The 16,089-nt window shown below is 58.6% G+C and overlaps 1 protein-coding gene across 1 annotated transcript in view; it reads right to left on the bottom strand.

The window, feature by feature from the left end:
* Positions 1-11,857, bottom strand: part of SLC38A10 (solute carrier family 38 member 10) — a 31,262-nt gene extending 19,405 nt beyond the window's left edge. Inside the window, exons 1-8 of the mRNA XM_074554821.1 lie at positions 11,263-11,857; positions 10,343-10,460; positions 7,279-7,324; positions 6,143-6,236; positions 4,956-5,099; positions 3,968-4,092; positions 1,350-1,452; positions 493-675 (exon numbers count right to left, since the gene is read on the bottom strand). Of these exons, the coding sequence (XP_074410922.1) occupies positions 493-675; positions 1,350-1,452; positions 3,968-4,092; positions 4,956-5,099; positions 6,143-6,236; positions 7,279-7,324; positions 10,343-10,460; positions 11,263-11,781 (1,332 nt within the window). The 5' untranslated portion in view covers positions 11,782-11,857. The remainder of the gene's footprint in view (positions 1-492; positions 676-1,349; positions 1,453-3,967; positions 4,093-4,955; positions 5,100-6,142; positions 6,237-7,278; positions 7,325-10,342; positions 10,461-11,262) is intronic.
* Between the last annotated feature and the right edge of the window lie 4,232 nt (positions 11,858-16,089).

Here is a 16,089-nt window from a genome sequence, read left to right as displayed (position 1 = left end):
GCAAAAGGACAGCAGCTGGAGCAGCAGGAAATGAGGAGGCTCTGCTGCTTCCAAAAGCACATTTCTCCCTTTTTCTGAGGGGAAGAAACCACCTCAGCTCTGAGCTGTGTAATGTGTCCATGCCAGAGCTGGAATCCCCAGCAGAGAAGGGAACAGCAGCCACGGGACATGAGCTTTACACTGGGAACTCACTCCTTTGGCCCATGGAATTCCTCTGCAGAGAGGACACAAAGCTCCAAGTGTCAGGGATTAACCACTGAGCAGAGCAGGATTCAGAGATGGCCACAGGCCCCTGCTGCACTGTCACCACACCCCGGGCACTGAGGATTTTATGGGAGTTGAGGTTTTGTCCCTCTGGATAGTGAGTACCTGCCACACGCCATTATCACCAGGGTCTCAGGGAGCCAAGGCCAGTTTGGGGCCCAGTCAGAAACCAAAGAGTCACAAAAACCCTTCAGAAATCATGCTTCACACTAAGACATGGGATCTTACCTGCTGCTCAAAGAGCAGAGTGTTGAGAGCTTGTCTGCAGGGCAGGATCATCATGGGGAACCCCACTGCCACGGACATCATGAACCCCACTCGGATCATCTCCGTCACCACGTTGGAAGGGAAGTTCATCAGCACGTTCCCAGCAATGGCCTCGGTGTAACTCACGTAGCCAAAGAAGCCCACCTGGAGAGGGGAGGGGGGTTGGACTCCCAACATTTCACACCTGCTCCTCACAGAGGGGACAGGACAGTGACCTCCCGTTGGAGCAGCCGGGCGGGAGCGTGAGGTCACTCCAGGGGCACCCCAAAACCTGGGACAGGTCGTTAATCAAGAGTGGGAACTGCCTCAAAGCAAGTTTCTCATCAAATCCAGGGGTTTTCCTAGGGGAAAGGGTTTTCCTTTCTTGCTGCCAGGCCTGTGGACTGTCCCTCTCCAATAGAGAGAGGGGGCTGTCACAATTCCCTGCAGCAGCCTGGCTCATGGGCCAAGGCTCTCCTCAGGAATTATTAACCCAGTTTTATTAACTGCTGCCTTATGAGGCATAACTTCCTACCAAACAGGCTGGAAAAAGCTCTGCCAAACTCTGGGCAGCAGCCCCTGCTCCAGGCTGGGCCTGGGAAGAGCTGGGTTTCACTCTGCCTCCATCCAAGGAAACATGCTACTCTGAAAACCTGGATTCTCCCAGTGCCCCCCGTGCCCTTGGGTTCATCACCTCCCACCTAACTCTGCTTTCAGCACGAGGACTTATCTGTCAGAATAAATAGAGATAAGCAGAAAGCAGCCCCAGCTGTAGATAAAGCCTCATCCCTGTGGCCCCTCCAGATTTCTGGCAAGGGAAGAGAAGGGGAAGTTCCTACCATGATGTAAAAGGTGGTGACCACGTTTAGGGAAGAAGCAAATATGGAGCTCATGATTTTGACAGACGGCTCATCCAAGCTGTCGTAAGTAGGCAAGACCTGACTGTAAAAAGGGTAAAATATTTAAGGCAACCTGCAGGAAACGGGAGAAAAAACCCCAAACCCAGCCCAATCTCTGCCTCAGCCCAGCAGCAACGAATCCCTGACACCTTCCCCCTCTGGAGCATAAACACCTGCTGCTATTCCACAATTTACACTGCTAATGCCAAGAGATTTCAGAGCACTCATAACTTTTAAGTGTTGCAAAAATATTCCTGCTCTCCCCACCCCACCACGTGGAGCGAAACGTGTGATGTAAACATTTGGGTTCAGGAAGGGTTGCAAAATGAATGACCGTTTGTTCCCGGGGCCACGGGTGGCTCTGGGCCAGCCCCAGCGCCAGAGATTATTGTTCTTGGAGCTCTCCGTGCTGATAATTAAAGCAACACAGTGTTTACAGAGGAAAAGAGGGAAGAAGGTTGGAGCATCCCACTGTCTGAAGGAAAATTAAACAAACAAACCCCAGCGCAGCAGCCTGTCCTACTTCAGCTTGCTTCACAGAAAGCCACAAGTGCCAATTCCCTGGGATTTGGGGTATTTACAGCCTTGGAAAGCGTGGGGAATGTTCCTTTTGACATCAGGTGCATATTTTAGCAACTCATTAACCTCTTGTTACTTTAATTCTAGCGGCTACATCCCGGAACTCTCGGGAGATGGGAAGGGTATCCCCAGCTCCAGTGGGCACCAAGCCATCCCCAGGAAGTGTGTCAGGCTGGGGCCCTGCAGAAACACCCTTAACCCTTAATTCCTGAACGTGAAAGGAGGCTCTGGGGCTGGAGGTACCAGCAGGGAGCAAGGACTTCCCTGGGAGTCTCCATCTGGGATTTCTCCCTGGGACTGAGGAGACTGGCTTCCCAAAGTCTCTCCATTTAGGATTCCTCCCTGGAGAAAGAAGATTGGCTTCCCTGGGAACCCCTCCTTTTGGGATTTCTCCCTGGGAGAAAAGAGACTGACTGGCTTCCCTGGGAATCCCTCCTTTTGGGATTTCTCCCTGAGATTGAGGAGACTGGCTTCCCAAAGTCCCTCCATTTAGGATTCCTCCCTGGAGAAAGGAGATTGGCTTCCCTGGGCATCTCTCCATTTGGGATTCCTCCCTGCCCTCTCCACAGCCACCTCCAGCTAAACATTCAGGCTTGGGAAGGTAAAAAGAGGGAAACAGAGAGGCCCTGCAGTGTGTGGGATGGTTAAAAAGGTTAGTAAAGTTAAATCTACCCAGCTGAGGCTACATAGATAAATTACACATAAAGAAAGGAATAAAGTATCTTCTATATATGGTGGGTAGAGAGAGAAAGAGAAAGAATACACAGATGGAAAGAAATTTTAAAAAAAGATATAAATACTGCCTGGGCTGGGGACAGGGTATTTTCCTGGTGTTTGGAGAAAACACACAGCTTTAGATTGGGTTTGCCACAAAAGTGCTGCCATGGAGCCCATATTTAGGCACACACACAGGTCCAGACCAAACCATTTCCCTGCATTTCCAACTCCCAGGAAAATTGTTCTGGGTACTGCATGGCTTCCATAAGGAAAAAATAAAAGGGATTTGTTAACAAGGTAAAGCTGCAAGAGAACACAATTCCCTTTGCCAGTTGTAATGGAGACATTAAACAGCAAGCCTGGAGTGTGCTGGGGTAGGATCTGAGCTGCCAAGAGAGCCAGTAAGTGGGAAATGATGATTTGGATCTTGGAGTGGGTGTAAACACAGCAGTCTGAGCAAATTTTATCTGTCACATTCATTTAGTGTTGGCACGAGACCCGTTAGCTGCAGCTACAAGGGGGAAGCCCAGCTCTGCCAGAGGAGGATGCTCCTTCCAGAGCAGGCCAGTCCTCCCCTGCCCAGGGCTGGATTTACAGGGGTCAGAGCTGTCACACAGCACCCACCTGCTGTCCTGGGCAGCAGGGAATGCTGCTGGAAACCTGGGACAGCCTGGCCTGCCCTCACCTTCTTCCACTTGTCACAGAAACCCTCCCAAAGCCAGGGAACCGGACAGGTGGAAATGGCCTGGTCTGCTCTCAGCTCCTTCCACGTGCCACTACACCCAGGGAGCTGGAAATGCAGGAGTTATACAATGATCTGGAAATGCAGGAACACCCCTCCTGTGTGACCTTCAGGGTGCTCTCCAGGAAATGTGGGGGATCTAAGCAGCCCCCAGCGTTCAGGGGGTCACACAGGGGGTGGCACAGCCTTTCCTGGTGTCCTGCCATTCCCTTCAAGAACCAGGGGAATTTCATCCCTCCTGCAGCTGCACCAGAAGCTCCTGAGGAGCTGTTTGCCTCCAGTGGTCTCATGTTGCTCCATTACAAGAATTCCCAGGTGAAATGGAATAACAAAAGGGTCTGGGTAACAAAAGGGTCACGACTGAATGAGAGGCTGAACTTCAGCGAGCCATAAAGCAGCCTGATGAAAACAAACCACCAAAGCAGATGGTATCTATCCCTTGCAGACCCTCCTGACCCTGTGCCCCCACACAAACCCACTGCAGGAGCAAGTGCCAGGGCTGGGGAAGGCAGGTACTCACGACTGGCAGGCAAAGGACATTCCAAAGATGGGGATGCAGCGGAAAATGCCCTCCCAGCGCACGTAACTGACCCTCTGCAGCCACTGCCCGCTGAACAGCCCGTGGTTGAAGGAAGACAACACCACCTGCAGCAGGACAGACAGCAGGGGTGAGCAGCCAGCCCCAGACAGCTGCAGGGCAGCAGCAATGCCAGGCTGGGATAACCCGAGCTGCCAGCACAGCCCCATCCCCATCCCCCAGCTCCACATCCCACCCACACAGCCCCCAGGGCCACCAGGGAGCATTCCAAGGGATCTGTGACATTCCCCCCTGGTTTGATGCCATAGACATCACAGCACGCACAGTTTCCACCGACACATTCACTGTGAGAATCATTGTTCAAAGCAACCTCTTTTGCACTTTTTTAAATGTGTTTTTAAATCCAAACAGGAAGCACTGCTGCCCTCAGAGAATCCTGTTCAGCAGAGAGAGACAAAGGGTCCTAAAACAGGATCCCACCTGCTGCTCCAGGGCCATTTAACACCAGCAGCTCACCAAAGAGAAGGAAAAGCTTCATGGAAAGAGGGAGGAGCCGAGGCCAGGGAGCTCCCTTGCCATGGACACAAGAACTGGCAGGAGTTGGGTTGCACAGGAAGCAGAAGGTAAATATGTCTGAATGTCTGTTTATAATATCCTTGGATGGGGTTTCTAATCCCCAGAGATGGTTCAGTGCAGCCAGCTCTTGTGAACGTTGTGGTTTCTTAAAGGCACAGCTCCTGGGAGGCTCCACACCTGCCTGAGGGGGCAGCTTGGAGGTGTGACCCTGCACAGCCTACTAGAAACCCTACATGGAGAGAATTCCCACAGCTCCCTTTCCTTCCAGTCCTGAAATTTGGGAGAGACAGGGCTGGAGCTCCAGGAGGGAATCACAGGAGCATGTGGGAGGTGAAACTGGACACCAAAAAGGAACAGAAAGGAGGGAAAGGGGGTGCCCGCTGTCCGTACCCACCACGAACATGAACACGCTGTAGAAGATGAGAGCCATGGCACTGAAGGACTGGATGGAGGCCATCATGTTCCTCTGCAGGCTCAGGGGAAGGACAATGCACAGGGACACAGCGAAGAGCAGCACAATGCGGAACGGACCTGACACCTGCACAACACACCTGCATCAGCACCTGCAGGGGGAGCACACCCCACACACCCCCAGGCAGCAAACCCTGGCATGGCTCATCTTCCCAGAGTGAAAAGCAACTTCAAACAGTGCAATTGTGTGTCTGGAGGTGTTTGGAGATGCTGCAGGCTTGGGCTCTGTCTGTGCTGAGCTGAGACAGTCACTGGGTGCCACTGTTGCTCTGCAGTGTGTGACAGGTCCGAGCTGGAAGAATCTGGGGGGTGGCTGGGGGGGTTAAATGCTAATCCAGCACAAGCTATTTAGGTATTTTCATGCAATTAAATAAAACCTAAATTTACTTGGGGAGACGAGAAATTGAAAGTGTTGAAAACTCCAATCCAGAAAATTAATCAAAGCCTCACACTGCTATTTATTATAGCAGAACACTCTGGAATGCTTGGAAATATTTAATACCTAATTTGGCTGCAGCCTCAACGCATCTTTTTTAACTTCACAGTCCCTTAATCTGAGCTTAGGAGCATCAGGCAGCACAGATAACACTCTACCAAAAATCCTTTTGCTTCCCTGCACGGCCCTCGTGCCGGCTCTGAGGAGCACCTCTTGCCTCTGAGCACCCTGAGCCAGCAGCAGGCTCATCACACGGCTGAGGAGGCAGGAACACAGAGAGACTCTGGCCACAAAACCAGCCAGGGACAGGACAAAAATCCCTCCTGAACTACAGGGAGGAGAGCTCAGGCAGAGGAACTGCCTGTCACTACCCACTGGGGCAGGAATTAAGGCAGGAAGCATTATCTCCCCCAAGGAATCTGCTCCAGAATTAATAAGGGACCAAGTTAAAAAGAATTCCTTTGATGGAAATGCCTTATTGGAGTTTTACACAGCTGATTGTTTGCCATATGTCTGAGCTCCCCACACTTCCCAGAGCAGAGGCTCTGTGCACAAGGATCTCCATGAGGGGACCCCACAAAGCCCCCCTGGGACCCCAGGGTGCTGAGCAGGAGCTCTGCTGTCCCCAGGGCTCAGTGCAAGGGCTGGGAGCACGGCAGGAGTGATTTATTCACCTGCAATCCGAGCATCTGGGCAAAGAAGTTGGAGCCCAAATCGCCGATGACGACGTAGAAGGCGATGCAAGTGCCCAGCATCAGCCCAATCATGCTGCAAACACAAACAGGGACAGGTTAGCAGGGCCACATTCCATCCTCAGTGCTGGGAGGAGCAGGACACCCCTTCTGCACTCCATCCCAGTAAAACAGCCACCAGAGAACCTCCCTCCACACCAAACACTCGGGGATGCAGCTCTGCCCACAACCCACATGGGGATTTAACTCCTGTTGGGAGCCACGGGGAAAAAAACCAAGGAAAACTAATCTTGGAGATGACAAGAACTCCTTGAACTCCTGGAACAATTCGAAAGAATCAGCACGAGGCTCTCAGAGCCCCACACCCACTGCAGGACCCTGCCATGAGAGTCTCAATATCCAGTGGGCTCTCCAACGTCTCTCCACACAATGGACCACACTTTAATGAAAAGATTGTCCATGAACTGCTTCTCCTCCCACTCCTGGACCACTCTCCTTCCCAATTCCAATTATAGAACATCCCTGTGGCAATTACAGCCTCTGCTTGCATGGACAAGTAACATCTGAGGAATATTCTGTGTATTTTTAGTGCTGAGCAGAAGTTTGCAGCTGGGAAGAGCCAAGGAGCCGGCACCGCTGCCGGCCCTGGGCTCAGCGTGCCTGGAAAAGAATCCCTGCTGGAAAAAGCAGGGCTCTGAGCATTGTGCCATCACCTGACATCTGCACTGGGGTCATGGGAGGAAGCAGAGATGGAGGCAGGACTCCCCCTGAAGGCATCTCACAGGGCAGGGAGCACAGAGGGCAGGAGCAGAGCAGATCCTGGGATCCAAGGAAGGAAACAGTCCCTGCCACCAACCCACCAGCAGGGACGGCACCCCTGGAGAGCTGCCACGAGTGACACGGCTGGGATTTCACAGCAGAGCAGCTCATCCCCTCCTTCTGTGCTCCCAGAGCCTGGGAAGTGCTGGAAGGGATGGAGGTGACACCTGGAGCTGTGCTCAGGGCATCTCACCCAGCCCCTGTGGGATTCCAGCAGGAAGGAGAGCACAGCAAGGCTCAGAAAGGTTTCCACCACAGACACCCAAACTGTTCACACTTTGAATCAGCAGCAGATTTACCTTGTTTCCACCAACATTTTTCCTGCTTTTCCATAGGCATGAAATGCTGGCATAAAAGGGAAAAAAGAGTGGAAGTTAGTCAAAGAAAGGTCCAGAACAGGGCAAGATGTCAGTTCACAACTAGACACCAGCAGTGACACGGGGCAGTGCAGCAAGAACCCACCACTGGTATTTTGGGGCCGTTTCCCTCACCCTCCCACTTTCTTTTTCAGCCTTTCTCTCTGGAAACTGAAAACCACATAAGACAGGAGCAGGGATGAGGGAAAGCCAGCAAGCAGGTTCTTTTTTTTCTATTTAAAACCAGAAGTGGTGTGAAGCAGCAGCCACACATGGCAGCCATTAAAGGCAATGGGAGAGAAAATATTCCTGTACAAGATTGTGTGTGGCAAAAGTTAAAGTGGTGCAGAATTCCAGTCCAAGTCCCCTTTTTATTTTTATCTTCCCCCTCGAACTGGGCTGCCCGACATGGCTGGCTGGGAGAGCTGAGCTGGTGCCCAGAACGTTCAATCCCATTCCCAGAATACCCAGTGCTCCCAACCCACACCAAAGGGCTGCTGCCAAGGCTGTGCTTTCCCTCCCTCCCATCCTGGGGTTGGAGCACAAAATGCTCACTAGTCCTCAAATCACTGGGTTTTCTCTTAAAAAGACAATGCCAAGAAAAAACTTTGCTTCTATTTTTAGCTCCTGCTGGGCAGAACGGGAATGGGGAGCTCCGGTGCCAAACCCAGACCACAGTGCCCAAATCTGCCAGTGAGGTCCAGCATGAACCCACCAGCCTGGAGTCCCCTCTGCCTTCCCTCAAGGCACAGCCCAACATTCCCAGAGCCCGCCAGAAAACAAACTCAGATCCTTTCTGGAAGCTTCTTCTGCTATTTTAAATATTAGCTTCAACTCTTGATTTCCTTGGACTCTACTCCAGCTAAAAGTTCAGGAAACGAGATGTTCTCCCACAGAAGGAGCAAAAGGCACGGCAGGGACCCACAGCCCCGAGCAGGGATGTGGGGGAGCACCCAAAATAGCAGCTGGATCAGTGACAGGGCAGTGGGACAGGCGCCACCAGGCAGCGTGCCCGGGCACGGGGAGCGGCCTCCTCTGGGAATTCACAGCCAGGAGGGAAAAGGCAACAGCTCTGGGGGGGTCAGGCCCACAGACAAAGGGGCTGGGAGGAGAAAGAGGAGCCAGCAAGAGGAAAACATCCCTCTGGAGATGGGGCAGTAACAGGCTGAGCTCGGCGTGGGGGGATGGAGGAATGGGGCTGCTGATCCTCCCAGAGCACATTCCAGCTGCTGGATATGGACACAGCCCTGGGTGATGCTGGAACCAGCCCATCTGCCCTGTTTGGAATTGATGCTCAAGGAGAACAAAGCCTCCAGACATTGTGGGCAGGAGTCCCCACCTGGGGACAATGGAAAAATAGGATTCTTTATCTTCTCCAGGAGGTAACGAAAGTAAAATAAATGGCACAGTCAAATCCTTGGAATGGGATCTTGGAATGCCCCCAAACTGGGTAGAGCTTGCTCAGTACCTGGAGAAGCCTTTCAGACCAGTGTGGTTCCTGGGACAGAGCTTCATCCCCTGGCCCTGCAGGGCTGAGCTGCCCAGCACAGCCCCAGCACATCCTGAGTGCTGCTGCAAGGGGAGGGATTCCCTCATCTCCTGTTAAAACCCATCTGGGATCTTCCTGTCCTTCCCTCCTCACCCTGCAGCCCTTCCCCTTCCCTCAGTGGTGAGGGGCAGTGCCAGCCCCGGCCTGGGCCAGCCTTTGTGCCCGTGCCACGGCTGCTGGGGTTCCTCCGGAAGGCTGTGCCCGCCTGCAGGGAATGTGCACAAGCTCCCTCGGTGCCAAAGCCTCCCGGGAGTGCTCGCAGATGTCCCTGGGCCCGGGCTGAGGGGACAAAGGGCTCTGTGTGGAGCTGCCCGAGCCCGCAGCATTGGGATGCGCGTGGCACCTCTGCCAGGGCCCGGGGGTGGGCACGGCACTGCTGCCAGCCCCCCCTGCCAGGAGGAAGCTGGGAGGCATTGCTGGCCCTCTGTGTATGGCAGCCCTTGGCTCCTGGGCGGGCAGAGGATCCCTTCTCCTTGGGACACGCTCCAAGGCGCGGGGACTCTGTGTCCTGCGGGAAGCGGCGCACAAAGGCGCCCTGTGAGGGGCAGGGAGGGGCAGCAGCTGGGTGGGCACTCCCCCTTCCCTGGCACCAGAACAGCCTCCCAGCCATGGGGCTTCTCCCTCTTGTCTGCTCCTAGCAGATACAAGCAGGCAGAGGCCGGGATGTGCTCCCTGGAGCAGCACCTCGGGCGCCCTGAGGGAGGAGCAGCCCCATCTGTCAGCAGCTGCTGGAGCCCCTGTGCCGGGGCAGCGCCAAACAGCTCCCTCCTCCCACACAACAGCAGGGCAGGACGAGGGAAAGGAGACTTTTCCTGCTGCTCCATATGCCAGCAGCAAGGAGAGGAACCCAAACACCTCCTCCTGCTCCCCAGGGCAGCCAGAATCCCAAGAGAGGCCACGAGCAGAGGCCAAACCCGGCGCCAGCGCGCAGCTCCGAGGTTTTGGCACGGCCAAAACCCACCCAGGGATCTTCCAGATGTTTTTGTTTTCTCAGCCCTCTGGAAGCTCGCTCTGTTTCCTCTCTGCTGAGCCATAAAGCAGCTCCCAGCTCGGATGCAGGCAGCCTCCAGCTCTGTGCCAGGCTGGCAGGACCCGCTGTCCCAGCAGCACTGGCTGGGTGGGTGGGGAGCTCGTGCCCAGACCCATAATTAATTCATCCCAGCCCCACAATTCATCCCAGATGGCTCCCGGGAGCTGGGGTTTGGATCCTCTCCTCCCTGCCCTGCAGAGCCAAAGCAACTCAGCACCCATTACCAGGGCTGTGGCAGCAGGATCCAACCCAGCACCGCCCTGGGGAGAGGCTGAGGCACAACAGGGAAACTGGGAACTGCAGGAAAAAAAACCCATTTGTTGTTCCAGCAGCAGCAATGAGGAAATGCAGCCTGGGAGGCCAAGGAAGGTCGTGGTGCTGTCAGAGGAGCAGCAGGGCTGGGAGCAGCCCCAGAGCTGGGGTCTCACCGAGGCCAGGGTAGGTCCTGCGCTTGCTGAGGTTGGCTGATTTCACCAGGAACATGCAGGACTGGTGGGTCATCCACGAGCAGAAGATCAGCAGCATGGCTCCCAGGAGGATCCCACACTGCAGAGGAGCAGGGCAGGAGATGGGGGTCAGCCCCCCAGCACAGCCCAGCCCAGCCACCCTCCCTCAGCACCCTCAGCCTCCCCCCGTGTTCCAGCCACATTTTTCCCTCTTTCAGGAAGTTCTGTCCCCTTCCCACCAGCTTCACATCACTCTCTCCACAGCCCAAGGACACGTGGAACACACACCTGCTTCCCACAGCTCCCAGCTGCACCAGTCCGAGCCCCGAGCACCAAACTGGGAGCACAATTCCCACCCTGGCTCACCCCCCCAGGGAGCACAAACAGAGCCCGAGGTGCCACCCCTGCTGCAATCTGATTTATCCACAACCAGCTGGCATCACACACTGTCCCTGGGCAAGGCTGGCACCCAGCAGGGCTTGGCACAGCCCCAGATGCCAGGGAGGGGCAGGGGGCACAGTAACCTGGAAAAGCCTCCAAGTTATGTTTATCATGTGGGCAAACCCTTGGATTTCATTCTCCCTTCTCCTTACAAGGCAGGCAGAAATGATCAGAGAGACCACAGGGCAGGGAAAACCCAGAGTGTGCAGCAGAAGTTTTGACTTGGAGACGTCACCAGTGAGAAAAAAGGAATGTTTGAAACACGAGATGCCCGCTCTGGGTCTGAAGCGTTCCCTTCACTGACTTTCCTCTCCAGCCAGGGAACCACCCCCATAGCCGGGCCAGAAGGGCAGAGGCGGCCGCTGCCCGGCCCTGGAGGAGCCCGCCGGGGCTTTCGGCTGCCAGGGGCACGGCCCGGCCCCCGCCGCTGCCAGGGCACACCGGCCGCTCCCAGCGCTCACCTGTCGGAAGCAGAAGGGCACGGTGAGCACGCTCACCCCCACGATGCTGTTCACCACGTTCATGATCAGGCCCCAGTTGGAACCCGCCGCCGCCGCCGCCGCCATGGCCCGCGGCGGAGGATCCCCGCGCAGGGACACCCGGTGTGCGGCCGCTGCCCGAGCCCCGCGGCCGGCTCGGAGCGCCCGGTGCCCCCGGTCCCCCTCAGCCGGCCGTGCCCGCCATGGCCCCACCGGGCACGCCCCGACCCGGCACCGGCCACAGCGGCACTTCCGGCTTCCGCCGCCGCCGCAGGAAGTGACGTGTCCGCGCGGGGACGCTCCTGCCGGCCCGGAGGTCTGGACTCGCTGGTCGCGGAGGACCAAGGGGGGTCCCCGTGCTTGGGGGAGCCCCCGGAGAGCCGAGCACGGCCAGGGAGGTGCGGAATGCACCAGGACACACATCCGTGCAGATCCGTGCATGGAAAGGCACAGAGAGGGGTGTGCGTGTGCCTTTACATGCGTGTGTGCACATACACACATGAGCACGCAGGTTGTGGCCTTGCTGGCACCCGAGCGGGGGTCCCCGGGCTGATGGCGGCCTCTGAAAAGCCCCTCTAGGGCAGCCCATCACCCCCAGCATCCCCTCCCCCCGCACATCTGGGCACGCATCCAGCTATGCGCACACATCTGCTCCCCATCCCACCCGCAGCCATCCCCAGCTATGCACCCCCACATCCCACGGGAGAGGGGAAAAACAAGGAAAGATGGGGGGGTGGGATTCTTTATCTCTCGGGGGGCTCTGGAAGGGTCCCCCGAGGCCAGGCTGGCGGCAGCTCCGGGTGCCACCCGCCAAGGGCACGTTCCCATCCGAACGGAATGAAGCACGACGCTCGTATAATTTGCAGCAATTGCGATGGGAAACCGCAGGAATTCGCTCTCCAGAAGGTTTGCAGGGAGGTGAACGGGCGGCCTAATTCCCTCCAGGTGTGCTGCAGCATCGGTAGCTCCGGCTACGATTTCCTGGCTCCTGTGCCAGAGCGGTGGCTGTGTCCGTGTGTGTCCTCGGGGTGGGACGAGGGATCCCCTCAGGAATGTCACCCATGGCACCGAAAGGGCTCTGGTGGCTGCTCCGTGTCCGGGTGGGAGCCAGGGGCTTGGGAAACATGCAGAGCTAGGCAGGAGTGGCAGTGACACACAGTGGGGACACCAGGGGAGCTGCCCCTGCTCTGCCACCCTCCTGTGCCACAGCCCTGGGGCTCATCCGTGCCCATCGCAGGGAATGGGGTTTGCTGCAGCTCCTCAGGCACCATCAGCTGCTCTGCAGCCCCAGACAGCCCAAATTCTGCCTCCAGCAGGAGCTGGGACCGTCCCAGCAGTGCCAGGTTCCCATCACACACCTGCCGAGAGCCAGGAGAATCCTCTGGAAAGCTCCAACCACCAGGGACCCCGACCCTGCCCTGCCGGCAGGGGACACCGGGAGCCGGGAAAGGCCCTGAGGGGTTTGGGAGCCAGCGGAAGCATTCCCACCGGGAATCCCAGGTGGCCCAGGGCCCTTCCCAGCCCTGCCCCGTGGCCCAGATTCCTCCCACGGAGAACAGCCAGCCCCGGGGGATGGCACAGCCAAGTGACTGTAATTAGAAATGGGGGCTTAGGGCTGGCAGAGCCCACAGGGACCCTGCCCTGCTTTGTGGAGGCACAAATCCCTTGGGATGCCCAGGGGCTGCTCCAAGGGATGTACCCACGTGTGCTGGCACACACAGAGCTGAGCTGAGCCCATTCCCAGCTCCCACGGGTGATGCTGTCCCAGGAAAGCACCTGGGTCCATCTCTGCTCCCAGTCTTGCTCAGGGATTCGCCTCAGTGACATCTCTGTTCAGGGGCCTCCCATGAACCTCCCATGGCACCGGGATGCTCTTCCCTGGAACCATCCCTGCCCTCCCTTCCTGGGGGACACAGCACAGGGGCAATGGGCAGGAATGGGAACCCCCCCATTCTCCAAGCCTGGGGCAAGCCCACCCACCCCCCATGTCCCCCCTTCACCCCACCCAGCAGCCAGGGCCACCCTGCTCCAGGTTCCAGTGACAGATGCCTGGCAGATCCCCGGAACCAGCCGGCAGGGATTGAAAAACATAAATTAAAACAAATTGCAGTTTTATATTGCAAATAAGGGCAGTTTGATGGGTTTTATTGCAGAACAACCATTAATGAAGTGCAGTTTCAGGCACCTTAATTGCTCAGGGACCAAAGTTCAGTCCGTATCTGCAGCACGAGCTGGGAGCTGCCGTGTGTCCCGCGAGGGCCGGGCAGGTTGGGAACGGGATCGGGGATGGATTTATGGGCACGGTGAGGAGGATGGAGGCAAGGGGCCGAACCCACCTGGGGGGGTTAAAGCAGCGTGGGACAAACAGCACGGCCCGGGCTGGAGGGAGGGGACAGCCCGTGGTGTCCCTGCCATGGTGTCACCCCAGCGCCAGCCTGGGGGCCCGCAGTGGGTACTCACCATGGGATGCATTTTGGGATGTGGGTCCCCAAGCACTTGGGATGCTGGTGCTGCCCCAGGGGCTGGGCAGGAGCGATGCAGAGCCAGGGCCGTGGGGGGACCCTGGGAAGCCCCCCAGAACAAAGCACGCGTGGGTGTGCAAGGCATAGAGGGGCGAGCAGGTGGACACAGCACCGGGGGTACAACCACGGGGGATGCAACCACGCACACTCAGGACACGATCGCGCCCGCCCCACGCGAGCCCCGGCACCGTCACACCGCGCGTGGACCCGCTCCCCACCTGCACGCACCCACGCCTAGCACAAGCACTGAGATGTACCGAGCCGTCCCGAGCCGCACGGTGCCATAGCGGAGCTTACCGGGCCGCACGGAGCCTTACCGGACCTCACCGGGCCGTACCGACCCTCACGGTGCCGTGCCGCGCCCCCGCGCGCGCCCGTTCATTCACCCGCCCGCGCCGTGGGAACGAGCCGCGCGCGCCGCGGGCGGGAAGCGCAGCCCCGCGCTGGCCCCGCCCCTCCCAGCGCGCATGAATGAGCGCGCCCCGCCCAGCTCCATATGAGGGCATCCGGCCTTGCTCTGTGGGCGGAGCCTAGCCAGGCCGCCCCGCCCTTTCGCTCCGCCAATCAGAGAGGCGCGCCGGGCCCCCCGCCGGGCTCCGGCCTTTGTTTGTGGAGGGCTCCGAGGCCAATGGGAGCGCGGGACGAGGGTCGCTGGGCCAATGGGAGCGCGGGACGAGAGGCTCTGGGCCAATGGGAGCGCAGGACGGGGGGCGCTGGGCCAATGGGCGCGCGGGGGGGGCGCGGGGCGGAGCGCGGGGCACGGCCCGTCCCGGCCACGTGCGCGCGGAGCCGCCTCCGCGGGGACCGGGGACAGCGAGGGGACCGGGGGAACCCCGGCGCCACCGGGCTGTGTCCCCAGCGGGCGCCCCATCCCCAGCAGTGCCAAGGACACGTGTTTGTCCATCCGTTATCCGTGCCGGATCCCCGTGCCACCAGCGGCTCGGCACCTTCTGCTCCGGTAGACCCCAGGGAATCACGGTGGAGCGGCCCCAGCCCAGCCGCAATCCGCGGGCGCAGTCGGAGTGTGCTGTGGGCCGAGGCAGGCCCTGGCAGCCGGAGGTGGCAGCAGGGTTATTTCGGGTTTGGCTGCCTGTGGCCCCTCTCTCCCGTTATTGTCGGGACTGGGGCGGGGACACCAAATCCCAACCGCTGCAGTGCCCATGCAGACGGAGCTGCTCCGCACAGGGCTGGGCCAGAGCCACGTGTGGAACTGTGCACTGTGCCCAACACGGAGGGGACTGCACCGGGCAGGAGCCTCCCACGCGGTCCCGGAAAGGAAAATTTCCCGCCGGGAAATCCCATCCCGTGCCTGGGATCTGCTGAGAAATATCCCAACCGCCCCCAGTGCCAGGCCAGCCTCGTGCCATGGGCACACTCATGGCAAAGCCGGGACACTGCCAGCCCAGGGCAGGAGGAGCAGCTCCGTGCTCGAAGGGTGAAGGTCACGGTCGTTTTCTCCGTCACAGGCAGCTCCCGGCTCCATGTTTGTCCATCCCCGTCCCTCGAGTGCTCCAGGACACCGCCACAGCCCAGCTCGGTGTCACACCGACATTGCCGGCCGGGAGCCGCGGTGGCGGCTGCCGCTGCCCATCCCGGGGATGCTGACTCCGCTCCGTTCGCTCCCCGTCCCCGCGTGTCCCACCCCAGCGCACAGCTCCGGCTCCATCCCCCCTCCAGCCAGGCCTGCCTGCGGCGCTGCCCAACCACGGAGCAGCGCACCGAGCACCGGCCCGGGAACGGCCCCGGTGCCTCCCGACGGCCGGGCCAGCGGGCAGCCCGGGCCGGCCCCGCCACGCTCTCCGGCAGCCGGGGAAGCACCGGTGCATCTCCCGGGGCCCGGCAGAGAACAAAGGAGGGCAGTGCAGCGGAGGGAGCGGCGCTGCCGGATGCGCTGCAGCGCGGATAATCCGCCCCGGCACAGCCCCCGGAGCACCGGCACGGCCCCGGTGACCGGCCCGAGGCGTGAGGGCTGTGCGGGGTGCCCAGGGGGCTCATTCCGGCTCCCCGGCCGCCCCATCCCGGCTCCTCCGGGCCGCCGTGCCCCCCGTTCCATCCCCGCGGCCGCGCTCACCCCGGCTAATGCCGCGCCATAAAGGAACCGACTTACATTAACGACTTTTGTCACCAAAGTCATTAACATAATAGGGCTTCCACATCAAAATTGAATATTAATGCTCCGCCGGCTGCGGAGGGAGGCGGATAATTGCTCTAATACATTTTCCAGTCGGATTTTCGCATCGCGGCAGCAATTGCATTAGCAAACCCGATTATTCCCACGGCCGGTACA

Source organism: Zonotrichia albicollis, chromosome 19 (assembly GCF_047830755.1).
Source record: "Zonotrichia albicollis isolate bZonAlb1 chromosome 19, bZonAlb1.hap1, whole genome shotgun sequence".
In the NCBI taxonomy this organism is placed as follows: domain Eukaryota; kingdom Metazoa; phylum Chordata; class Aves; order Passeriformes; family Passerellidae; genus Zonotrichia; species Zonotrichia albicollis.
The sequence above is the reverse complement of the archived record's forward strand: the minus strand, read 5'-3'. Positions and strand labels throughout refer to the sequence as shown.